Consider the following 26,279-nt stretch of genomic DNA (forward strand, 5'->3'; position numbering starts at 1 on the left):
TTCAAGCCTCTGATTTGGTACGGGTGCTTGCGGCTTTTTTTTTTTTTGATAGACAAGCCCGTTAACAACTGAGTTTAGCTTTTAGGGGGTGTTCATAAGGGTAGATGTACATGCGTGCGTTCATAAGGATAAGTGTATATGCATGAATATATGTGGACATATTTTTCCATACTGTATTTTTGAAAAATAAAATTATAATTTTGTTTTGTGATACATGTGGTCGTGCAACAAAGCTACATCCTCGCCGTCGCATCCACTGCCAGTTTAAAGCTCCGAGACACCGGCTCCTCTCTCCTCTCCTGTGAGCTGCCGTCCACCGATCTCATATTCCCGGGCCCAACTGAAAGCTCTTCGTTGCTGTTCGCCCCACCGTTCTGAGGTCTCCTGACGGAATAAAACAAACCAAACGGGCAGAAGCGCGCGGTCCCGGTCCCGGAGTGGTAGTGTCACAGCCTTTGCTGGGAGGAACGTGCGAGCGAGGGACGATGGGGAAGGCCGACGAGGCGGCGGCGCTGCAGTTCACGCCGACGTGGATCGTGGCAGCGGTCTGCTCGATCATCGTGCTCATCTCCCTCGCCGCCGAACGTGGCCTCCATCACCTCGGCAAGGTACGTCGGCGAACCTGGAGTTCTTGCCTACTGCTTTCCTGCTGACGCCGGTGAGCTAAGAGCTTCCGCTTCGTGGCATGCATACTGCAGACGCTCAAGAAGAACAATCAGAGGTCGCTCTACGAGGCGCTCCTCAAGGTCAAAGAAGGTAGACAGAAAAGAAATTTTTGATCTTCTTTCCAGAGATGACTGAAAATTACTGGACGAGAAAAAAAAAATGTTTAGCTCTTCTTCTTTTGGTGTGATGCAGAGCTGATGCTTCTGGGGTTCATATCCCTGCTGATGACGGCGTTCCAGGAGACGATCCAGAGGACATGCATCCCTCCCAGCTGGACAGAGTACATGCTGCCGTGCCAGAGGCCGGAGGCTCACCAGCCTGCCGGGGTCGCCGCCACGAGAGCGCGTTTTACCGCCGCCGAGATCCTCGGAGGGATCAGCAGGGCGCGGGTGCTCGGAGAGGGTGAGGCTGGGGCCGAGGCCGGGCTCTGCCAGATGCAGGTGAGCAATTGACTGAACCATTCGATTCAGACGAAACTCACCGTTTTCTTATAGATTTTGTGCAAATTTTTGGTTCTCTATGTTCTATTGAAAGCTAATAAAAACATTAAGCAAACAGCAAAATCTCTGATGTAACGGTGTCTAACAACAGCTGTTGTGATTGTTCTGACAGGGAAAAGTTCCACTGCTGTCGGAAGAAGCCTTGCACCAGCTGCACATTTTCATATTTGTTCTTGCTGTGGCGCATGTCTTTTTCAGTGCTACAACCATGCTTCTGGGAGGTGCAAAGGTGACTAAGCAAGCTGCTTATGGCGTTAGTTTTGCAGGTCAAGGTTAAGTCATGAACTCTTGTTGCTTTTGCCGGCTGCTGATTACGTGCTGTGTTTATTTGTTACTCAGATACACAAATGGAAACAGTGGGAGGAGGAAATTCAGAAAAACAATGCTGCAGGAAACGGTATCTATCAGGACCCAGCTGGATGCTCATATTCTAGTGCAATGCGACCTTTGTGGTTTGAATTGAAGCAGCATTTTTGTTCTAGGAAAACCGGAAGGGGACAAATCCTAAAATAAAAGCTGTTTTTTTTTAATCAAGAAAAATAAATGTTTGTTTTTTCCACAATAAATGAGATCTGCTTATTTGTTGAGGGGCTGATAAAATCCTATGAAATTGCAGGACCTAAGAAGGTGCTACCTGTGCATCAACTTTCATTCATTAGAGAACATTACAAGGGGATTGGCAAAGATTCTATGACATTGTCTTGGCTGGTAAGTAATGCACCCATGATCTCAACTGTCATATCTTATTTGTATACTGCAAAGTTGCATGTACTCGCTTCAGTAGGAAAAAAAAAGGGACATTTGAAAATGATATGATTAGATCTGTCTTGAAAATTAGTTTGGTGGTATTACAATTTTGTTATGTTCTACGATTAGAGACGACATGACTACCCAAAAGGACTCTTCGTAGTTCTGTATTATCTGAGCTCAGTTTGGCGTACACAATTTTTTCTGTGCAGAACTGCAGATTTTTTTTTCCAAGGGTTGATACTGAAAGTAATCGCTACGTATTCATGTGTTACTCTTCACAGTGTATAGTCTATCCGTGAACTAATCAGCCTTTTCTTTTTCTCCTTTTGTCACAGCATTCATTTGTTAAGCAGTTTTATGGTTCAGTAGCTAAATCGGACTACAACGCAATGCGTCTTGGTTTTATCATGGTAAGCATAATTTGATATCTAGCTGTTGCTGTGTTCTTTTCCTCTATATAAACTTGCATTCTTTTGGATTGCAGACACACTGCCGCGGAAATCCAAATTTTGATTTCCACAGATACATGATGAGGGTTTTAGAGTCTGATTTCAAGAAAATAGTCAGTACAAGGTAATCCAAAAGACTGTTATACATTCTTTCAGTTAAAATTTGAAGCAATTTTCCTTCACGAATAAACTTAATTATATTTTTGGGAGTCAATATATATACTTGACCGTGCTGTTTCTATCTCCTTTAGCTGGTCCTTGTGGGTCTTCGTTGTGATATTTCTGTTGCTGAATGTGAATGGTAAGTCTTTATTTCAACCTTCGCAAAAAAAAATGTGGTTTCTATTTATATTGTTTCTGAACATTCTTCTCGCAGAACCAGTTTTCCCCTTCTAACCTTTGTAAGAAAATAATACCTTCGTAGTAATATTTCAGTAGGTCAACTCATCTCATTTTGTTAATCTGCAGGTTGGCACACATATTTTTGGATGGCTTTCCTCCCCCTTGTTGTAAGTGCATATATAGCGTATTGTTTCAGAGTCCTTACATAGTCTGAACAAACAGAATTATGCTGTGACTGAATGATCCTCCTTGTCCTTGACCAGTGACCACACTGACTTAGTGACTTAGCATCCAGGACTAGGTCCTTACAGTGTACTTGCATACTTTTTGCAGCTTCTGATGGCTATTGGCACCAAGCTGGAGCACGTCATAGCTCAGCTAGCCTACGATGTAGCCTCGAGGCACGCGGCGATCGAGGGCGATTTGGTTGTGAAGCCATCAGACGAGCACTTCTGGTTCGGGCGGCCGCGGATCGTCCTGCACCTCATCCACTTCATCCTCTTTCAGAACGCGTTTGAGCTCTCGTTCTTCTTCTGGATACTGGTAAGTAAAGTAACCACTGCGACACACCATTTCCAAATTGTGGTCACTGGTCAGCTCAGATGCCATGACTGAACACAACATCGTGTATCGGCTTCCATCTTTCCTTTTCCAGATGACCTATGGATTTCACTCCTGCTTCATGGACCATGTCGGTTTCTTGGTGCCAAGGCTCGTTCTTGGGTAATTTGCATGGCCTCCAGTTTATTTCATCTCACAGGAACTCAAATTTATATGGCAACAACACATGAGGTTTTTCTTCTGACTCGTCCATCCATCCTTGTCCTTGCAGGGTCGTCATTCAGCTTCTCTGCAGCTACAGCACCCTGCCTCTGTATGCAATTGTAACCCAGGTGCGTTGGCATTTTCGATGTTGTTTGTCGATAAAATTGCTATCCTCAAAACACTGATCGATGGTCTCTCTCTGCGCTCGAAGATGGGGAGCTACTACAAGAAGGAGATCTTCAACGAGCACGTGCAGCAGGGCGTCCTGGGCTGGGCGGAGAAGGCCAAGAAGAGATCGGGGTTGAAGGAGGGCAACTCCACGGCCGAATCCATGCACAACTCCACGGCCGAAATCATGCACGGCGACGATGTGGCCTAGAATTGGAACGGTGAAACGGCAGCTGGGGAAGACAAAGAGGCAGTTGGAAGCAGAGAGTGGTGGAGCGATAGTAACTTTTGTGCTCTGCAGCGATGTCTCGTATCACGTTGTAGTTTTCCTGTGTTGTAAAGCATAGACATGGCATAGTTTTCGCAGGTAACTTCACTCACAGCAGCCGTAAAATAGTGCTGATATATCTGTAATCTCACAAGTAGTCATCTGCGTCGAAAATTACTCAGATGATCCCGAACCTGATACTTTTGAGTTTTGATGAGGCCTCACTGTTAATTTGTTGAAACCTGATGATGGACGCGCAGTGGTAAGATAAGAATGTGTCAGCTGGACAGCACTCAGATTCTCGCACGTGACCGACAGCAACAGCAACAGTGCATTTGTTGGTTGCAATGGGACACGTTGGGGTGAAGTAGAAACAAAATTCATTAATTCAAATCAACAAGAGCCGTAACTTCCAACATCATACCACTAGTGCCACAGAAAAAAACCAACGAGATCCAAATCTTTCAACATCACACCTCGTGGCACAAAAAATTCGGCCACGTACACATCTTGCTAAAACTCACATAACTAGTGGAGAGAATTCTCTATTTGGCAAATAGGACAACAGCTTAATTTCAGTAGGAAAATATGGAATAACTTGTGGCAGTGGATGCTGCCAAGTTCTCGCTACATGTACATCATTGGCTCGGATGGCACTCAGTCACTACCAGAAAACGGAGATTCTGGTAGTGAGTAACATCCAAGGAGAAGAGCACAACAATGAGCAGCCGCAGAGTCTCTCATTTCGATCAAACTTGTGTAAAATATAAATGGAGTTCAACAGGACCCTAATTTTTCAACACCATACTGTGCGCCACTAAATTTCAGTAGCCATACTCCTGCCCAAAAAAAAACACAGAACTTGCAGCAAACAATATCTCCGTCATAAAAGCCAGGGTGCACATCCACGCCCACACCAGACCAAAAAGATTTTTTTTTTCAAATGGATGCTCCAAAAATCTTTGAAGAACATGATGCGTGACAATGAAACTTCATACATTCAGTACAGTAGAACAACATGCACTCAATAACATCAGGCAGAAGAAGACAGCATTAAAGAACATGACGTCCAAACTTGCTGAACATTATACATCACACAAAGCCATGATGGTCATAGTCACTGCATTCACTGTTTAAGGCTTTACACCATTCGATCAACTTTAGCAAATATTAAAACCACCACCATCCACCAGCTTGAGTCAATAGTTTTGCATAAAATTGCTAGCAACGAGCATCCAGTAGGCATCGGGTAGAACAGTAGAACACATGATGTGATCTGGTCTGGAAGAGAATCAAACTAGTGATTCATTAAAGTTTGTCCCATGCTGTCCCCAATGATGTGCGTCTTTGATGAACATAAGGTAATGATTGACAAATCTAGTATTCTTCCGCAGCACTGGCAGCGCTCAAATCCACACTAAGATCAACCGTCTGCAATGAGAGTGGAGTTAGGATTTAAAAAGGATAAATCCATATTTGCAACATAAAGTAGTGCATTGAGCGACACAAAGGTTTGCTCAGCAAATATAACACCAGCACATGTGAGTAAATATGCTCTAGGTATACGTGTTTGTGCCATAAAAAGCATAAAGGCATTATAGATGTTTTTCAGAAAAAAAAAGGGGGGAGGTGTCTAAGTGTTTGTCTAACATTTTTGCACATTAGACTAACCAGAGAGTACTCCTAGCTACATTCAGTCCAATCAATAAAATAAAGATAAAAAAAATTGCCTCGGAATTTCCTAAATGGGTGATCAAAGCAATCAACAAAATTCGGAGAGCTTTTATTTGGAAGTGTCACAAGGAGGTGAATAGAGGCCACTGTCTGTTGCTTGGGGCCGAGTCCAAAGACCGATTGATTTTGGAGGACTTGGATGTATTAGGATGGGCACTGAGAATGAGGTGGTTGTGGCTCAAAAGGACACAACCAGATCGACCTTGGGCTGGACTAGATATCCAAGTGCACCCTAACTCGGTGGCAATGCTCACCATCTCGGTTATATCCATTGTAGGCGACGGCAGCAGAACACTTTTTTGGACTGACAAATGATGGCATGGAAAGTCTCTGATAGACCTTGCGCCATCCCTATGCAAGCAAGTGTCAAAAAGAACTGTATATCGAAAAACAGTTCAGGAAGCCTTGATAGATAACACTTGGGTTCTTGATATCAAAGGAGGCTTGTCTTCAGAAGCAATTTTGGAGTACCTACATCTATGGGATATTTCTGAGATGGATCTCTCTCCTGGAGTAGAGGATCCGCATCTATGGGTACCATCTCAGTCAGGGGAATTCACAACTAGCTTAGCCTATCAACGTTTCTTCGTGGAATCTGTTGATTTTGTGCCACGGAAGGAAATTTGGAAAACATGGGCTCCACCTCGCTGCAGATTTTTTATTTGGCTGGCCTCCATTAATAGATGTTGGACTGCTGACCGTTTGGCCCACAGAGGTCTTGATCACCCGGAGCGATGTCCACTATGTAATCAGGAGGAAGATGTGCAGCATTTGCAAACTTCATGTATGTTTTCAAGATGAGTTTGGTTTTCAGTTGTCAATAGTTGATCTGCAGCATCTAGCGCCAGGTCCAGATGATCTCATCTTCATTGAGTGGTGGCCCCAAGCAATGATGCAAGTTCACAAGCAGCACCTCAAGGGCTTCAATTCCTTAATTCTGTTGGTGGCTTGGTGGTTTTGGAAACATAGGAATACTTGTGTGTTTGAGGGGGCCTCACCTAATTCCAGTGTCATCATGCAGGACATTAGGGATGAGGCTAGACTATGGTGTATGGCAGGAGCCAAAGGTCTTAGGAACATTTGGTCATAGATGAGATGCTTAGGTCACTGGTCGTATCTTTTATCCATGGTGATTCTGTATTAAACCCTGCCCTAATGGGCTTGTTTGAGTCTTCTTAGACTCTTCGGTCTCCTTAATATAATGATGTGCAGCTCCCATGCGTGTTCGAGAAAAAAAAAGGATGAAATGTATGTTACCTTTCCAGTGATCATTGTATACATGTTAAGAACATCTGTCACAGTTGTCTCAAAATGGGTGGTGGCATCATAGCTCTGCATGGAGAAACCAAGATTTAGTAGAATGCCCTAGCAGTGAAACTTAATGTGCATTTTGCTATTACTGCAAATCTCACCGTTGAGACAAAGCAATTATCAAGAGATGGTTCATTCACTGGTTCATATCTGTCATAAATATCATAAAAGATCTCATCTACAGAGCCAAGTAGATCAAGTCCAGGCTTTAACTCAGACTGGGGATTATCAGTCTCGGCTTCTGCAGACACAAATGCAATGAACTTCCCTCTCGGCGCAACATTGTGTGTGTATGAGCAACAGAAAACATACCTAAAAAAGAGAATACGACAGAAATGTCATAATTGTGGCAAGCATAGTGATCGGGTTCAATAATAGTGTGCAGGTAAACATAGTCACAAATGAAAATAAAATTATTTGAGCATGAGAGAAGGCCTTACATGTCTGATCTGCGTCCAAGTTGTTTCTGTGGCAAAATAATCTGAACTGAATGGGACTCATTCGTATTAGGGATTGGGTGGCTCATAATAGCAATTGCGCGTACAACCCTACCGATCTTCCTAACCTGTTGAGAAACGTCAGCATGGCATAAAACATGGGGAGAACATTTAGCAAAAACACCAGAAGGCATTGTAGTTACTAAGACTACCTCAAGATGGGAAGGAAAAAGGAGAAAAAGACACAAAGATGCAGAAATTTAGCTTTTCATCTATCAAAATACAAGTATTTGGCACCATAATGACCAAATGACCCATTTGCAATATGGATATAGGGAATATTCACCTTGTTGAGTAAATAGGAAGGATCACAGACCACCTTCTTGCACTTTGCAGTTTCACCTTCAGATGTAACACCACATACTTTCCCCTCCATATCAAATTCGACCTATAAAAATGAGGCAACACAGGTGAAAAGGATAGATTTTTCTTGCCATCCAACATTATGTGAGCCATGACAAGAGAGGCATAAAGCAGACCTTGCACTCTGGCTTATTTAACATGTAAGTACCACCATAAACAGCACTCAGACGTGCAAAACCCTGTAGCCCAAAACAAACATTGTATAATCAACAAGGAACATGATGCCCACTTGAGAAGTACTGGATCAATAGATTGAATTATGACTGACCTGTGGTAGCTCACCCAACCCGTATAGTGGATAAATATATGGTGAGCCTCCTTGAAAGCGTGCAAGAGACTCTGCATATAGCTAAAAGCACAGAATAGGTAAATTTAACTGAGCCATAAAAAGCAAGTATATTCAAACAAAAGCGCTATGACAAGTTCATCTGTAGCAGCAATTAAGAATCAGCTATGGACAAGACTTACTTTCATCCTTTTCACTGTATCAAGTGCTGGTTCATCAAGATAGCGATCATCTCTATGAAGAGCAAGTGCATGCCCAATGAAATCCACTGTATCGTCGCTCAAACCATATTTTCTGAAGAAATACACATGGAAAAATGGAGTTACTTTTGTGCAGAAAGAGCTAAGGCCAACAGGTCAATCCGTTATCTACCGTTGCAAAATTTTGCATTCTCAAAATGTGTCACTGACATGCGGAACATGGACCATAAGTCATTAACACATTCAAGGGATTGGAGCATGCACATGAGGAATTTACCCAAGAATATAAGAGAAACATGCACAAGAAATATCTTTTTTCACAACATATGGAAGATTAAAAGCTGTCAGTAGTATAATCTGAAAGGCAGCAATTTTCACAACAGATTTTTTAGGACCACAACCCTGAAGGTAGCAAGAGCGCCACTAGGGAAAAGAATTTTGTTGCTGACTACAATGAATTTGGTTCACAGGCAAGATGCAAGACTAAGCGATTGTCTACAATGAAATTGAAAATTTGTAGTAAAAATAATATTGGTGAGACACTAATACTCTAGTAAGTCATAACTCACACCTTCACTTCCCTAAAAGAGTTATCCAGGTTTAGCATTATGTTATTCTAACAATGCAACAATTAGCCATGTGGTGCCAATCCCATGTCCCCAACCTACTAGGATTATCTAAGCCAAATTGGGTTGGAGGTGTTACAGTTGGTCTATTGGAGTGCTGGTACATAACTGGCAATAAAATCAATATAATGCAACAAGGTCAAAGGTACTGACGCTATAAGTTCTCTAGTCGTCACCATAGTAAGGTCCAATCCTTGATGGGTTTTTGGATCAGCTTCATTGTAATCTTGGACGTAAATGAAGAAGTTCCTTGCTCTGCGCTTCTCAAAGAGGCCCATCAAAGGGGACTTCAGCGCCTCCATATCAGTGGCAGGGACCTTGTAAATCTGATTGAACATGATAACAGAGAGAAGGCATGTTACCTTACTAGATCTAAGAACCACTGAACCATCTACAGAAAATTCAGGAAGTGATGTTGATGTAAAACAAAGGGAGAACATAGACTGAAGAGACTACCTTCCCTTTGCTGAAAACGTAGCTCCCATCAACAGCTTTGAATGACAAGTACTTTGTCACATCAGTGTGGATGAGGGTTCGAACCAATGTCCCATTTGCCATCATAAACTGATAACAGAAACAATTTTTTTTAACAATGAAGCAACAAAAACTTAATTATGGTACACAATAGTATAACATATTAACAAACAAGTAAGTCATAAATCTAGCAGGAACGCTTCGCAGACTTCTTTTTTCAAGAAGTTCGGCAAGGGATTTTTGCAGTTCTCTGAATGCCTAAATCAGCGTAAGTCAACACATAAATCACGGTAAAAAAACTGCAAATGTTTCCCCATCATAAAACAATGCACGATCATGGCGGTGGTGTTATATTTATGTCATCTCAAATGCTTTTTTGCATGCATTAGCTGTTCTAATAAAGGTGTAGAAAGACATTTGCATAGGATAAGACTATTGCACCTTTGGCACCATGTCCACATTGTAGTCCCTGCTTGCACCTAGATGTGTTGGGGGCTTGTCTTCCCCTCTAAACCTCTTCCAGAGCTGTCCCAAAAGGTGAATGAAAAGCGTATCAGTAAAGTTCCAGAAAAACTAAAAGCTTAGTTATGACAAGAAATGGATCCACAAATCTAGAACCCTCGGTACTTAAAAATAGTAATAGTAGTTGCTTACCTGGTTAAGGTTGAGTGAGGTGGAATCTCCTCCATAGTAGTCATTTCTGTCCATGTGCAACACCTAAAACATCATCAGAACCAAGTCCATAATGGTGTCATAAAAAGTGAACTTTTAACACTTACATGTAGATTTCAAATACCACAAATTTAAGTAAGGTTCTAAAAAAGGCATAAGGCTCAAGAGCAAACAGACCAGGTGTCATAGAATAAATCAACTGATGCATACATGTACGATGCACAGAGAAGAGATGTGTTTGTGAGAGGTTGTGGCAACTGCCGGATATCATTCCTATTTTGGCTCTAAAATTGATTCATCATACTGCATTCTCATTATACATACACTTCAAAGATGTTATCAAAGCATCTCTATAGCATTTAAGATCTAAGGGTTCGCTGTTTCATGAAAAACATCCTTTTCATGAAAGGAACTCTCTTATTCCACATCCTCGGTTTGGAGTCATGGTAGCTCACTTATTACATTACAGGGGACTCAACGTCTCACACGGTGCAACTCATAGCCGCCCCCACAAACCATCACCAGTGTGCCATTGCAAGCCCCATGTTCTTGATGACCTCCTCCCACAACCCACAGCCCATCTGCCATAAGCCCATAACTCTACCAGCTGCAGGTAGCCTCTGCCACCGGCTCCACAGCTAACATCTGCAGTTGATGGTGATCTGTGACGCCCTACAACTCTGCTACTGCCACTGTCACCTCCTCGCCTTACACCTTAATGGCGAGGCTTGACAGCAAAACCATGGCCCGGCAACACCCTTGCTGCCCCATTACCACAGCAGCGCTGCTACCTATCATCAGTCCACCTTGCTCCCTGAGGCTGAGGCCTAAGGTCAGGTGACTTGGGAAACCAAGAAATCTTAACCCTAACTCTCCGTTGTTGCTGTCGTTTTGTGTGAGCAACATTTTGCCATCTGTGCATGTGGGACAAAATTGGGAACCCCGCTTATTAGAGATTGAAACGGTCGATTAAAAAATAGCTGCAAGCATGGGCAAGCAAACCCAACACAAGCCATTCTAAAGTGCTACTAAATGAAAGGATCCCTTTAGGTAAACACTCTTCTCCCTCTCTTCTGGCTTCAATACATGCTCTTCCACCAAAACACTAGCAATCACTAGAATTAGATGCCACCTGTCGATTCAGCAAGGACCTCGCAGCCCCAATCTAGAGAATTTCACATGGATAAGCTCAGACTTCATTCACTTCGCGTATCGATGGCTAGGCACAATGGATCCAACTAAGGGCTTAAGGTGATCGGGGGGCCTCTAGAGACACCCTCGCGCACCACGCAGGTAGACGAACACTGAAGATCAGCACACAATAGAAAAGCAAATCATTCGTCTAATTGCAGCGCCCAACGGCCAGATCAATGGAGTGGTGGCTTCCGATCTACGAGCTCGCGAGCTCCAGCGACCCAGTCCACGCCTAGTGATGAAAGCGAACTTGAAGCACCGAGTAGGCACACCGACCCGAAACCGAAATCCGAGCACGGAAGCTGTGGATCGTGCGCGCGGCGGCTGGGGGAAGCAAGCGTGCGATCGGTGGTCTCACCTTGAGGCCGTCGACGGAGAGGAGGCCGCTGAGGATGCACTCCTTGAGCCCCGTGCCCAGCACGATCACGTCGTACTCCTCATCCATGGCTGCCCAGCGAGATAGCTGCTGCCTGCTACTGCGACGGCGGCGGCAAAGAGGAGATGACGCGGCGGAGAAGAGGAGTGGAGTTGACGAAAGGCAGCGAGCGGTGCGGTGCGTGGGGAGGTGGGAATGGGATTTGGCGTTTGGGAATCCGAGAGGAGGACACGGAGCCGATTGCGGATGGGATGCCGGTCGCTTTCGGGCGCAGGTCCTCAGCTCGCGAAATATTTGCGGCTTTTTCCTTCTTTATGTTTAAGGCTCGTGATTCACCGATCACCATTTGTGTGCTTATCATTCGTCGGTTGGGTCCGGTTCTTTCGAGTTTTTTTAAAAAAGTTGATCCGCACCCGAACCGAGCCGACCATCGTGTCGGATTTTTTTTGCCCGTGCTCAACCCGTCACATTATCGGATCGGGTCGGGTTCGGATTTTTATGTGCAATTTTCGAGTTGGGTTAGGTTCTTTAGATTTTTTGTCAAAAAATTTGACCCGTGCTCGACCCGAGATTTAGATTGGATTATAAATATAGGTCCGCGTCCATCAACATATTGACCGGGTCGGGTCGGGTGGCCATGATCAGGTTTTCATGGCTGATTTGTCAATTTCCGAGCCATCTATTGATATACACTTTGCGAGTGTGACTGTGATCCAGTCTTTATCTCTGTTATTAATCAAATATATGACCAGGCTTTGTTATAAGTTTGTTTAACGAGTGGGTCCGTCGAAACTACGATGACACAAGTGATAATAAACTATATAGAAACAAGATTATACGGGCTTTCGAAAAAAGTTGCCACAAATATACTTACTATACTACTTTACTATATTTTCGAGATTACCACTTGCCATCATTTTAATTTTAACATGCCATATCTCTACTCTAAAAAAAGCAAAAGTAAGACTTTTTTTTCGTACGTCTTTTCCTCCGTCCGGTCTTTCGTCCCGCGGTAAATTGATTTTCCGTCGTCGCGATTGAGGCGCCAATCCTAGGCCCTTCATCTTGCTAGTCTTATCCGCGTCAACTGAGGCCTCCTATCGCCTTCCATCCGCCGCAACCCCCGAGCGCCATCCGGCCCCGCTCGCCTTAGGCCTCCTGCCGCGCCGCCGCCGCACGCGCCTCCTTTGCCGCCCCTTCCCCGCCGCCCGAGGAGTCCTACTGCACCGCCGGCGGCTTCCGCGCCTCCTACGCCGCCCCTCTGGTCCACGCCTCCTCGCCCTACGCCGCCTCCGTCTAGCACGACGCGCCGCCTCCTGCGCACCGCCGCTTCACCACCGCTCGCTCCACCGATCGTGCACCGCGTGGGAACAGGTGCTGTCGTCCATGCCGTCGCCATGTGAGGGTGCCATCTTGATTTATTCTGCACAAGGAACGAGTACAGGAAGGTCAGATCTCTCAGTCAATGATGTGATGTTTGCCGCAACATTCTTGCCACTTTAATTTATCTTTGCATTGTTCTGTAGTGTCAAATCGTGGTCAATGGGTTTTAATATGTACCTTCTTCAGCCAAGGAAAGATTTACATACTCCAATGACCAAGGAATTTCCAAGTGAGGAATAAGTTGAATACCAATTTTATCTTCCAGTTGGTGATTTGAAATTTTACAGTGAAGTTATTTGTTTCTAATTGAACTGGGTACAATACTGACATGTAAATTTTCATTCAACCATCAATACTACTTAGTGACTGAATTGTATTAGAAATCTAGGATCTTAAGATCTTTCATATAATGAATGCAGCTTTTACCTGGTTCTTCTAGCAGGCATACAGTTCATAACATTGATTTTTCTAACCTAGACAGTGTGGTGCTTTGGTATGTAGTCAGAATTCAGAAGGAACAAGAAAGAATTATAACAATCTAAGAATTGTAATCATGGGTACACTTCTTGACAACCGGTCAAATTAAGTAATAATAGAAATTTAAGATGCAATCTTAATTCTTTAGATGCTTATGAATAGAGTTCATGTATAATTGTGATGGATTGGTGCTTCAATCTTTTGAACAAAGATTATGGAGCTCAATGCAATTGTCTAATTTGACTGCCAATGGTAGAATCATATTCAGTATTAAGAATGGAAAATATCAAGGATAGGGACAGATTCATAGCAATAGGCACATTGCAATTCACTGTCATTCCAAGGATAGGGACAGATTCATAGCAATATTGAAGCCAAAGTCTCTGAAGAGGAAAAGGGTGTCTTTGATCCAAAAGTATTTCGCATTTTGATTGCTAAATATTGTATCAGTGCAGAGATTGCTTTCCGTAAAGCTGATGATCCTCATTGGACAAATTTGATAAACTATTGTTAGCCATCTTTTAGAACTGTTGGTCGTCAAAGTGTACGCACAGATTATTTTTTATTTTATGAAGAGGAGAAGTTGCACATATTGTATTCCAGTTTAATCAATTGACATAACATTAGCATGTATTTGGCTGATTGTATTTCAGTTTATGATGGCTTAAAGTCTTAGTGATTGTAGTTCTTCTTCTGATCAAGAACAGGATCAGCATCCAACATGTCAAATAGTATATGCTGTTGTGGTGAAATTCATTGATGGTCCACTTGAACATTTAGTGCAACATCTTTCTTAGACTTGCAATATTTATTGTACCAGTTGACAGGATAGATTACCATCTGGAATCTCTGAAATGTGATATGTTTCACCAGAGTTCAAATCTGAATTTTTATCTTTGAAGGTAAAGAATCTGAAGGAGGCGAAATGTGCGTGCCAGAAGGAGAAGAGGAAGGCGGAGCACGTCAGGACAGGCAGGAGGTGGTTCATGGTCGGATGCTGAGAAATTTGCCACCTCCTATCAGAAAGACGCATGGATGAATTGGTCTTCACCGATCCATAGTAGAAGCTACACAACATTATTTGTTCTTATTTTTTTCCCGTGTAATTTTTTTTAGGCTTCGTGTTTACCTTTGCGTTCTTGTTCCATCTACATTAGTACACCGGTTTGTGTGGATTCAGTAGCTCTGTCTAGTTCTGCCATTGTGACAACTAATGATAACCTACAGTGTCAAGATCAATTTCCAAACAATGCGAGAAGACAGAGGTACAGAGAAGCCCACGGATACTAATTAGAGTCTCTTTTGCTCCTTTTGCTTGCTTGTTTGTAATAATTAGAGCCCACGGATCGTTATGCTTCAGTGCAAATCTTATTGGCCCGTGAGCAAATATAGGATTATGGTTAGATCAATGTACTGTTCTTTTAAAGGATCGAATTGGATCACGCACTAGTAATAAATATAAGGGTTGGATAAGGATTGGACTAACTATTTTGATTAGAGGGCTGAAGCAGGGTTGGGGTCGGATTTCGATCCATTAGCAGCCGTAACCACCGGCCACACCACGCCGAGCTTCTACTCTGCAAGGAGTACTACGGGTCACCAGTCGGTTACCAGGCCCAAATGCCAAATGAGCTTTAGCCCAGCTTCGGAACGTGCGCGGCATGGCCGCCAATCCGGAAAATCAGGTAGTTACTTTGCGTCCTGTGCTTTAAGATGCGTGCGAGGACTAGAGGCCGTCCGATCCTGCCACCGCTGCCTTCTCTGCGCTCGCGCCACCGCTACCTCCCGCGCCGCCGCCAACTCCCACGCTACCGAGGAGGCGCGATCGAAGGAGCGGGCTGCAAGTGGGTGGAGCGGCCGGCAGCATCGCCGCCGGCGGAGGTGGTGGTGGAGGCGGCGGTGGGGTTAGGGTTAGGGTTCGGGGTTGTTGGGGTGGGGATTCCGATGGCCGCCGGCCATAGAAGAGGAGGGGTGGGGGTGGCGTGGAGGCCTGGCGGTGGTGGCAGGTTGGCCGTTGGCGGAGGCGAGGCACTCTCACGCCGCCAGTCGAATGGGGTTGGAACTTCGGTGGGCTTCGACCAGCAATGGGGGCGACGAGCTGGGGATTAGGAAGGGTGGGGTTGAGGGTGCGGCGGCGAACGGTGGGCGCGCCTGCTGCGAGCCAGGGTGGTGGAGGGGACGGAGGTGGGGTTGGCCGGAGGAAGGTGGTGATGGGCTTTGAATGGAACTTCATCTCCTATCTAGCTTCCGGAAGATCACTAGCACGTAGGGGGATGACCGTCGATTGTTCCCGGCCAAAGATCCACAAGGATCTAGGGGAAACAAGCAAAATGTCCTGAACTGGAGCATAAGTCATCCAAATATCCAATTATCATGCTTTGCCACATAGGCGGCACATAGCGGATCGAGGGTGATGGCTTTGGATGATTGGATCTCCCGTGAACAACTGTTGGGGCATGAAGCTGCGGGGGCAAGAAACCGAGATGCACGGCTGAAAAGTGATTATGATACATCCCTGACGAGCACGAACAGGTTCTAGCAAACGTGAACACAGTTTAAAGTTTACACCATTTCGATCATAATAATTTAAGTAACAAAGGAACCACCGTCATCATCTGACTAAACAACTTTGCACAATGCTGCTGCTATGGATCCGAACATCTGAACACCACAATATGGTGGACCTGAAGTAACTTGGCAAATCACCGGGCAGGGCCTGCCTTGCTATGTTTTTCTTAAAAGTATGTTATCTTGAGGAAATGCGATGTTTGATAAGAAAATCTCTAGTATTCTTCAGCAGCGCTGGCAGCACTCAGGTCAACACTGAGATCAACGGTCTGCGAGAAGAGCATGCAGAGAGTTAAGATGTGCAATCCATCTTTCGATCAGTAAACATGAAATAATAGTGACAAAGTGCCAATACTAAAGAGCTTGATGTGTAGGATGGATTAATTTTGCTTGAAGTACATCCTCTATTACCAATAAGAGGTTAGCAAACAATGACCATTTAGGTTTTGAACTTTCAGGCCTAATGCTGCAGTGATGAGATTAAGGGGGTGTTTGGTTCCACCTTGCTAAACTTTAGCAACTAAAGTTTAGTCCCAAATTTGCCAAACACCCTTCTAAGCCTTGCTAAACCTTGGTTGCTAAACTTTAGCTCATAAGCAACCTTTTGGTTGTGGGGTGGACACCCTTTGCCCCCCATTAATGCTTGTCTGGATACTCCCCCCCCCCCCCCCCCCCAAATTAAGGGCAATAACTACAGGGCCCCCCTCATTAAATGCTGTTAGCCCATGGAACCAAACAGCCATGACTAAAGTTTAGCAACTTTTAGCCCCTAAAGTTTAGCAAAGGTATCCAAACAGGCCCTAATATCTGATATATCTACTTTGCTGACTACAAAAAAAGGCATTCGACAGGTAAAAGGATGTGATGATGAAGCTTACCTTTCCAGTAATCGCTGTGTACATACTGAGAACATCTGTCACAGTTGTCTCAAAGTGTGTAGTAGCATCATAACTCTGCACAGAAGATAACTTCCATAAACATCTAAAATATATGAAACTTGGCAGTCACTTTATCATTATAGAATGCTAAACTTACCGTTGAGACAAAGCAATTATCAAGAGATGGCTCATTGACAGGTTCATATCTGTCATACATATCAAAAAATAGCTCATCTACTTGACCAAGTAGATCAATTCCAGGCCTTAGTTCAGACTGCGGATTATCAGTCTCGGCTTCCGCAGACACAAATGCAATGAACTTCCCTTTTGGCGCGACATTGTGTGTGTATGAGCAACAGAAAACATACCTAAGAAACATTACCAGAATGCATGTCACAGCCAAGTGGTGCAAACTGAATTAAGACTTATTTGAAATAGAAATAAGAGACTCACATGTCTGACTTGCGGCCAAGTTGCTTCTGCGGCAAAATAATCTGAACCGAGTGGGAATCATTTGTGTTTGGAATTGGGTGGCTCATAATAGCAATTGCACGTGCAACTTTCCCAATCTTCCTTACCTATTCATAGACACAAAGTGAACCCCAAAGCAGGAGAGTGGTATGTAGCACCATATAGAAAAGCAGCCAATGGAGGTGTTAGGAAGGTTTAAAATTCCAGTAAATTTGGTTGGGATATATCAATGTTTCAGTGAAACTGCTTCTGATATATGTAAACAAAGTAGTTCAATTTTATATGGGCACGGTGGCATTTTACCTTGTTAGGCAAGTAAGATGGATCACAGACAACTTTTTTGCATTTAGCTGTTTCACCTTCTGAAGTAACACCACATACTTTCCCTTCCATATCAAATTCAACCTGCAAATATATTATATAGTGAAAGCAGAAAACAGCATATTCGATCATCTTTGTTCTCATACATGATATTTATGAGAAAAAATGGTCAAGACACTACCTTGCATTCTGGCTTATTCAACATATAAGTACCACCATAAACAGCACTTAGACGTGCAAAAGCCTGAACCATAAGACAGCACCTTAGCATGGAAGCGTCTTCAAAGCATCAAAGTGCAGTATTAAGTGGTTAACAATAGTGCAAGGAATCGAGAAACAACTGACCTGTGGGAGCTCACCCAATCCATATAACGGATAAATATAAGGTGAGCCTCCTTGGAAGCGTGCAAGAGACTCCGCATAAAGCTAACAGAAGACAGCCAATGAAATTTGTTTATGTTTGATCCAGCAATACTTAAAATGGTAGGAATATAACAAAAGAAAAGGTGGTGCTCAATACATACCTTCATTCTTTTTACTGTATCAAGGGCTGGTTCGTTTAGGTAACAATCATCCCTGTGAAGAGCAAGTGCGTGGCCAATAAAATCCACAGTATCATCACTCAATCCATGTTTCCTGAAAATGAAATGACAAATAAGGTTACTTATAATGCAGGAGGAGGGAATTCCAAGCTGAACAGTTATATAGCAGTTTTGTTTAGTTCTTCATCATTACAACACTACAATAAGGAACTTGTATACATTGTTTGTGCACAAAATATCATCATACTATATGAAAGAAAAGATAGGCCAAAGTAGGTGAAGAATCATATAGATGAATCAGCAACACGGAGAGGAGTGATACAAGAATCATACGATATGTAACAACATGGTACAGAACAAAAATGGCAGTAAGTACTACCTTGATTTATCAGCATAGTGCAGTAATGAAAAAGAAACAATGCCAGAACGAACAGGATACTCACGAAATCAACTCTCTAGTTGTAATTCTTGTGAGATCCAGCCCCTGATGTGTTACTGGATCAGCTTCATTGTAATTTTGGACATAAACGAAAAAGTTCCTTGCTCTACGTTTCTCAAATAGACCCATCAAAGGAGATTTTAGAGCCTCCATGTCAGTGGCAGGAACCTTGTGAATCTGATGAAAACCCCCAAAAAATAGCATACTTAGAATACAGATACCACTTGTGAGAAATCCAGGAAAGATTGAACCTGCAATGTAGGACTAAGAGGGATGAGTGTAAGCTCAAGACTATTACCTTCCCTTTGCTGAAGACATAGCTTCCATCAACAGCTTTGAATGACAAATACTTTGTCACATCAGTGTGAATGAGAGTACGAACCAAAGTCCCGTTCGCCATCATAAACTGGTCAGAAAGAAAGAGCGTTTGATATATATACTTGATCAAGAAATTAACATAAGAATATACTCCTTGTAGGCTTTAAGCACTCCATGGGCTGAATTCTGAATCAAGTTATTGTTCATTACCAACAATCATACATTGACACGAAAGGCTACTAGCAGTCAGAATTGGCATGTTCCGATACCAGGCAATACAAGTACCTCTCCTGACTAAAGTAACAAGTGCCAAGGTATCTGGTATTGCAATGAATAAACAATAAAGAAACTAGCAAATGGGCAAGAATACAGAATGATATGTTCAGTTAATATTTGCTGAATATGATGTGGCAAGAAACAATAAGTACATAGATAGGTTAAATCGGGGGGGGGGGGGGGGGGGGGGGGTGTATCATACCTTTGGAACCCATGTCTACATTGTAATCTCTGCTCGCACCTAGATGTGCTGGTGGCTTATCTTCCCCCCTAAACTTCTTCCAGAGCTGTTCACAAAAAAGGAGGATTGAAAAATAAAACAGCACTTCATTAGTCATTAACTAATCAAACCAACTGAATGATTTGCCAAAGAAAAGATATAACTCAATAGATGTTACAGTTTCAAATAGAAACAAAATAATAGATCTATAGCTTCTTGCCTGGTTCAGATTTAGGGAGGTGGAATCTCCTCCGTAGTAGTCATTTCTATCCATGTGTAGAACCTGCAAATGCATTGCAAGAAATTCTTCAGAATCCATTAAGCAAATCCAACATTGGTCAACTTAAAGCTGCAGGCTGATTGTTGCACTTCAGCATCGTTCTCTCTAGTTTCAATTAATGATCCTTGATGCCTGTCTTGCCACCTGATATCAGAGGACAGACACCATCTACCGCCCTACGGAACACAGGAACAACACTTCTAGGCCCCAGAAATGAAGAGCATATGCTAGATCACAAAATTCAATGCAGTGAACCGCCCTTGAATCTAGCTAGATGTTACTAGAATTTCACTAGGTTGCTTGCTCATTTAAGAATCTAACCGTGCCCCGATCTCTCCAGTTTACAGAGTTCATGGAACTGTGGCACATTCGCAGGATTTCACGATCGTGTGAATCAATCAACTGGCTGACTCCACGGGGCAACGCCAGAGGAGCCAGATGCGCAGATAGCTTAGATAAGCACCCATCGAGGCGCACCAGGCCTGGATCAAACAGGAGGCAGGCCCAGCACCGCCTGATCTACTACCACGACGCGCACCACCAACCCCACCGCGCAGGCCCCGAGGGGCGTCCGGGGATGTGGGGGGACAACGGCAGATCGGACTCGGAAGTAACGGGGGAGGTCCGAGTGTCGGGAGGTAGGTGTATGGTGCTCACCTTGAGGCCGTCGACGGAGAGGAGACCGCTGAGGATGCACTCCTTGAGCCCCGTGCCCAGCACGATCACGTCGTACTCCTCGTCCATGGCGGCTCGGCGCGGCGGGTCCGATCTCCTGAAGCGCTAGCTAAGCGAAAGCGAGAGGAGGGAGGCGGCGGCGCGGCGCGGCGCGGCGATGTGGAGATGCGAGGGGTGGTGGTGGAGTCGAGCTGACGCAACAGCGCCGCAGGTGGAGGGGTAATAAAGACCGGTGGGGTTTGGGAGCGCGGTGCGGGAGCGGCGGAGCCGGTGCGGGCCGCGCGTCGCCGATCGCCCGGAACACGGCGCGGCGGTTTTGCGCGCGGGTCCCCGGTTTTCCGTGGTAATTGCGCGCTGGGGCCTTTCTGACTTGCTGAGATGCCCTCCCTCTAATAGTCTCTTTGTTTTTCTGATCTCGTCCCTGTGGTAGTCTCTGATGATGTTTTGTGGCGTCTTTTTCGCTTTCCGTCACGCCGGCCGGCGTGCGCGAGTAGCGCTCGAGCACATGGATGGACTAGGAAGGGTGGCGCGCCCTGCCGCGCCCGTGTACATGCGATCGTGCTGTGCTCCAAGTATGCAACGTGAATAAATAAATATAGAATGTCGTAGCGTTGTAAGCTGAATATTAATATTGTCAGGTAGTTTAAAGAGAGGAAATGTAATGACAAATTGACAGAATAAAACAGTAATGAGGCACGAAGGCCATGAGATAATTTACAGGAAAAAAATCATTAGGAAGCACTGAAGCACAACCACTGAGACCGTCTTTGAACAGGACAGAGCATGTGGCAGACTGGCAGTATTGAAACTTCTCCATGAAAATGTTGTGTCCGTGCTGGTGCCTGGTGCTGTGTGGCAGAGTGACAGAAGGCATCGATTCCTTTAAATACATCAAGTGAGGCAGAGAAGGAAAAACCTAATGTAGGAAGGTAAACTACCAATCTGGGAACTCCAGGTCTCCAGAAAGCTGTTTAATTGGTAGGTCATTATACCTGCCCTTTGCAGTGATCCAGGTGAGACATTAACACGCAGAGCACCAAAATTTGGATTATGAAGCAATCCATCAGCAAACCAAACCTATATCACTTGCAGAAATTGGGGGGAAAATTTGGTTCAGTCATAAGTGTGGCTAGCATTTGATATGCAAATGCAATTACACGAATATTACACGGTTCAAAGGAAACCATTTAAAACTAACATACATGATCACAAGAATATGTACTCTTATCAATAAGATACATTTCTAATTTTTCCCTCGTAATAACTGTCATGACACACAACAATAATTAAGGCCTAAATGTTGACCCTATAGCTTCAGGTCTTATAATTCAGTTTGACTACCAAATGCTTAAATCTTAAGTTGTGTACATGCCTACTTCAAAATTTGGCCCTTGTTTACTTCCCAACTCGGGAGATGCAAATTTGGCATTTTGCCATAAATGCGACACTGTAGCGTTTTGTTTGTATTTGTGAATTATTATCCAAATATTGACTAATTAGGCTCAAAAGATTCGTCTCGCAAAGTACAACAAAACTGTGCAATTAGTTTTTGATTTCGTCTACATTTAGTGCTCCATGCATGTACCGCAAGTTTGATGTGATGGGGAATCTTCTTTTTGCATAGTGTCAAAGTTGGGAGTTTGGAGGGAAGTAAACAAGGGCTTGCATAACATATATCTACATAACTACATAAAGTAATTCAGACAAAAACATAGAAGTAGTTACGACCAAAAAAATGAAAGCTTCATATACATCAAAGAGCAAGATTCCTAGCTGAACGTCACCATCTTGTTATGCCTCCATCACACACAATTAAATAGATATCCATGGAAACAGAGGCAACTTACAAAGGGCAGTTCTGATTAGTGAGCTTAGTGCCTTAACTGCAAGTACATCGCAATTTGGCCTCCCTAAAATGAACCTGGGCGTGGCCATTCGCTGCACATACAAATATATGGGAGGAACAAATACAACTTGGATAAGACACTTAATTAAGAAAATTGTCTAATATTTCAATTACTTGAATAGTATCAAAGATTAAAAAAGAGGTGGAAAAGCCAACTTGATTTTTCCTTGTTGGCAGTGCACAATTTATGCCCTACTATGGGTCTACGCAGTCTCAAAACATCCTAAAAGAAGAGGGGAAGAAATAAAATCGAAAGAAAACAGAAACCAATGTACCACATGGAAGAAAGGAGGAGCAGACCCTTTCAATCTAGGTTCTTCTTTTGTACTTACCTGCTCGTCTGCATTCATATTACAAACCAGATTCAATTCTCTGATAGGAAACCCTCAAGTCCGAATCATAACATAGATGACTTGTGTATCGTCCAATGGGAGGAAAATTATTAGGAGAAAATCAGAAAACAGAGAAGAAAACACAGAACTAATCTATGCTCTTTTGTTGCACGGAAATGATCTCTCTGATCATCTAGCAGTACTGTTTTCATTTGGCTACTTCTCCCTGTGGTGGCCCAACAGTACTGTTTTCATTAAAGGCAATAATTAAATCAGATGGCATTGTAAATGTGAAAAGAACAGTAAAATGGAGTGATCGGGATATATATGAGAGAGCTTTTTTCCACTTATAATTCAACTCATGTAATTAGCAGTATATCTGAGACAGCTTTTTTCCACTTACTAATTCAAAAATTGTTGTCCCATTACACCAAGCAATCCAAATGATGGGTACTGATTTGTTATGAACACTGATATGTATTTCCATTTTCTAAAAAAAACTGATATACCAAATGAAACACCTACCTGACAATATTAAATTTGTACCAGAAGTAACACCAATTGTTCAACAGCATTCTCGTGATTTGCATTCCTAACCAATACAGTATAATACAGTATAAGGGGGTGTTTGGATCTTTAGTTCGGACTAAAATTCATGTCACATCGAATATTCGGAGGCTAATTAGGAGGACTAAACATGAGCTAATTATTAAACTAATTACACATATGGAGGCTAATTCACGAGACGAATCTATTAAGCCTAATTAATCCATCATTAGCGTATGTTTACTGTAGCATCACATTGTCAAATTATGGATTAATTAGGTTTAATAGATTTGTCTCGCAAATTAGTCTCCATCTGTGCAATTGATTTTGTAATTAGTTTATATTTAATACTCCTAATTAGTATCTAAACATTCGCAGGAATTCTAGAAGCCCTAAAGCATAAGCAATGTAACACCGTGCAATCATTGAAATTGGCAATGTAACCTCATCCTCATTTGCTTCCATGCCAGAACTTGTAAATAGAGGTCCAGGGGGAAGCGAATCGGAGCGGCGCACCGTACCCAACGGCAGTTGAGTCTGCGACCCAAATGCCGGTGGCCGTAAATCTCCGAGGTAAGGTTCAGGCCACACCCGGCTACGGATGCGGAGGGGGGAGGGATCCACTGCACAGAGCTGAGCGCGGGCGCGGGTGACGGCGGACGGGCTGAGGCAGCATCAACCGTGGATGCGCGCGATGTCGTCCAGGTCGTCGCTATTGCCGGGATTCGCATCCTCGTGGGGGAAGGCATGGTGAGGGAGGGCCAAGCAGGGGGAGGCGCGGTGGAGAAGTGGCAGGGGAGGTGTGGAGGACGGCGAGGACCTGTCGGAGTCGGCGAGGGAAGCGAACGGTGCCGAGGAAGTAGAGGTTGCCGATTTCGTGGTGAGGTACTGCCTCGCGGATGCGGTGAAATGGAGTACGGCCTAGGCCACGCGGAAGATGGGCACGGGATGGTGCCAGAGCTCCGCACTAGACAACGCTACCGGTGACGCAGGAGGCCCGCGGAGGACGGAGTCGGCCAGGGAGGCGAATGGCACGGAGAAAGGAAGAATTGCCGATTTCTTGCAGAGACACGGACAACCGCCTGGCCGAGACGGGTGAAGCTGGACGCTGGATTGGATGACCCTGTCGGCGGCATGGAAAGCGAGCGGTGGAGGCGAGGCCCAAGCGACGTTTGACCCTTTTTTTTTTACGTTTGAGTCATAATATCCTATAGTTGTACGTTTGGGCTGTCCGGCCCGATCCAGCACGGACCCGGCATGGCCCGTTCATTTTTGTGCTGGACCTGGCCCGTCACGACAACCCGTCGTGCCAGTCCATGGGCCGCACTGGCGGCCCATGCATGGGGCCGTGAGGCCTTTTTCGTGCCGGGCTGGCCCGAAGAGCCCGACCATTTTTACGTGCCGTGCCGGCCCACAGCCCATCAAGAGGAAAAAGACTTCACCGAATAAGGGTGAAACACTTATTCACAATCTAAGACTTTCAAGTTCAGCAAACATTCAAAAATCAATATATAAGTGTTGACGCTAGATTTTGACACGTGTTTTGAGTCGGCGTCAGGGAAGGAAAGGATTGGCCGATGTAGCGGGTTAAAAAGCTACAGTTGGGAATCGGCCGATTGGCGCTACAGTATATCGGCCGATTGGTAAATGGAGTTGATGAAGGTCAGCCGATTGGAAGATTAGAGCAACTGGGCCCATATGGGCTTGAGGTGGGCCAGAAAGGAAGATAGAGAAAGATTGGTCCGTGGGAATATGGTAACCAACTCCGATACGAGTTGTGTTTGTAAATATTTGTTTTTGTTTAAAATTAGAGATAGATCCTAGTCGGTTAGGAAATCAGTTGTAACAGGCTATAAATAGCCATCTCTAGATATTTGTAAACAACACATCAATCAATACAAACAATCTACTTTTTCATCGTCCTTTACTTTCAAGTCGGCGACTTCGCTAATACATCTTTTCTTTCACGAGTTCGTACGGATTGGCAGGGCTGCATCGACATGATCTCCAGCCGATTCTGTAAGTTCCGCTTATCGAATAATACCTAAGCTTTAACTTCGGGCGCATCGCTGTTGTTTCGTTTAGATTTTTTCACCAATTATCGATATTAACTAGAATTATAGGTTTTATCTATTGTTTTAGTTTTTATCATCATTTTATCTAGCTTGAGATTTAAATTGTCGGTTTTATTACTGTTATTCTTATTTGTCATTACACAGCCGATTAGATCTATTTCAAGTGTTGCATTCGTAGCGTTGTTTAGCCTACTCTAGTAGTTTCTTTACAATCGCTACGTGATTATCGGTTGTTCTATAGCCGGTCATCTTCATAGCAAATCGGCCGATTTGCTAATACGCTTTTCGAGACAGATCGGAACTTTAGCCGATCGAGACCCCTAGAATATAATACATTTCTTTCCTTGTCAATTGACAGGTCAGATTGACTGGCACGCCGCGCGAACTGCCCTAGGGCGATCACCCGAATAGGAGTTAAGCATATTCTCCCGGGTCGTATGTCCGACGCTGAAGATCATTGGCCGATTTTTAGCGCCAACAATAAGGTTAATCAACAATCACAGATTCATCACATGCACACAATCACACAGAAATTCATAATAAAGGAATTATTAGAGCTGTTAACACTTGATCTATGTGTCACGTGTTGGCTGCCTCATTAAAAACCTTCCTAGGTAAAAACTCACCCTTGTTTGAAAACCCTAGGAAGGGAAAAAGAGTACAGCCAGCTCAAGACTCAAGTTCAATTCAACATTACAGTTTACAGACATTGAGACACACACAGACATAAAAGTATAGAACTATAACACCCAACTAGCCAAGCCAACACCAACAGGCAACAGTCCAAGTCTAACAGGCTTCAGCTTCATCCTCCAACCCTCCAGCAGTTCAGCTTGCTCCTGGGGTAGGCCTAGAGGTGCACAACAGCATAAGTGTTAGCAATTGAAAGTGTTTAGCAATTAAAAGTGTTTAACAATTGAACAAAAGATGA

The 26,279-nt window shown here is 43.9% G+C and overlaps 3 protein-coding genes across 4 annotated transcripts; 1 reads left to right on the top strand and 2 right to left on the bottom strand.

Moving 5' to 3' along the window:
- The first annotated feature begins 301 nt into the window (after positions 1-301).
- On the top strand, positions 302-4,154 carry LOC101767295 (MLO-like protein 1). The gene is made up of 14 exons (XM_004962006.4): positions 302-608; positions 699-756; positions 859-1,106; positions 1,279-1,395; positions 1,506-1,563; positions 1,783-1,874; positions 2,252-2,326; positions 2,401-2,489; positions 2,617-2,666; positions 2,834-2,874; positions 3,041-3,250; positions 3,363-3,430; positions 3,540-3,600; positions 3,684-4,154. The coding sequence occupies exons 1-14, from the start codon at positions 486-488 to the stop codon at positions 3,849-3,851; spliced, it is 1,458 nt and encodes a 485-aa protein (XP_004962063.1). The 5' UTR covers positions 302-485; the 3' UTR covers positions 3,852-4,154.
- Positions 4,155-4,887: 733 nt separating this feature from the next.
- Positions 4,888-11,873, bottom strand: LOC101768641 (guanosine nucleotide diphosphate dissociation inhibitor 2). Its single transcript, XM_004962011.4, has 13 exons — positions 11,624-11,873; positions 10,054-10,116; positions 9,841-9,924; positions 9,382-9,489; positions 9,079-9,251; positions 8,282-8,393; positions 8,082-8,162; positions 7,930-7,992; positions 7,737-7,838; positions 7,394-7,518; positions 7,055-7,265; positions 6,900-6,974; positions 4,888-5,339 (listed from the first exon to the last, which is right to left on the bottom strand). The coding sequence occupies exons 1-13, from the start codon at positions 11,708-11,710 to the stop codon at positions 5,286-5,288; spliced, it is 1,338 nt and encodes a 445-aa protein (XP_004962068.1). The 5' UTR covers positions 11,711-11,873; the 3' UTR covers positions 4,888-5,285.
- A 4,091-nt stretch (positions 11,874-15,964) lies between these two features.
- LOC101767963 (guanosine nucleotide diphosphate dissociation inhibitor 2) lies at positions 15,965-20,814 on the bottom strand. Of its 2 annotated transcripts, XM_004962008.4 has the most exons (14): positions 20,472-20,814; positions 19,755-19,817; positions 19,526-19,601; positions 19,201-19,208; positions 19,019-19,126; positions 18,725-18,897; positions 18,264-18,375; positions 18,085-18,165; positions 17,921-17,983; positions 17,722-17,823; positions 17,401-17,525; positions 17,105-17,315; positions 16,948-17,022; positions 15,965-16,338 (listed from the first exon to the last, which is right to left on the bottom strand). In XM_004962008.4, exons 1-14 carry the CDS (start codon positions 20,556-20,558, stop codon positions 16,285-16,287), a joined length of 1,338 nt encoding a protein of 445 aa, XP_004962065.1. In that variant the 5' UTR covers positions 20,559-20,814; the 3' UTR covers positions 15,965-16,284. The 2 variants fall into 2 exon arrangements, with proteins under 2 accessions (XP_004962065.1, XP_004962066.2); XM_004962009.4 differs by lacking the exon at positions 19,201-19,208 and having other exon boundaries at positions 19,517-19,601; positions 20,472-20,808.
- Between the last annotated feature and the right edge of the window lie 5,465 nt (positions 20,815-26,279).

Source organism: Setaria italica, chromosome III, assembly GCF_000263155.2.
Source record: "Setaria italica strain Yugu1 chromosome III, Setaria_italica_v2.0, whole genome shotgun sequence".
Classification (NCBI taxonomy): Eukaryota; Viridiplantae; Streptophyta; class Magnoliopsida; order Poales; family Poaceae; genus Setaria; species Setaria italica.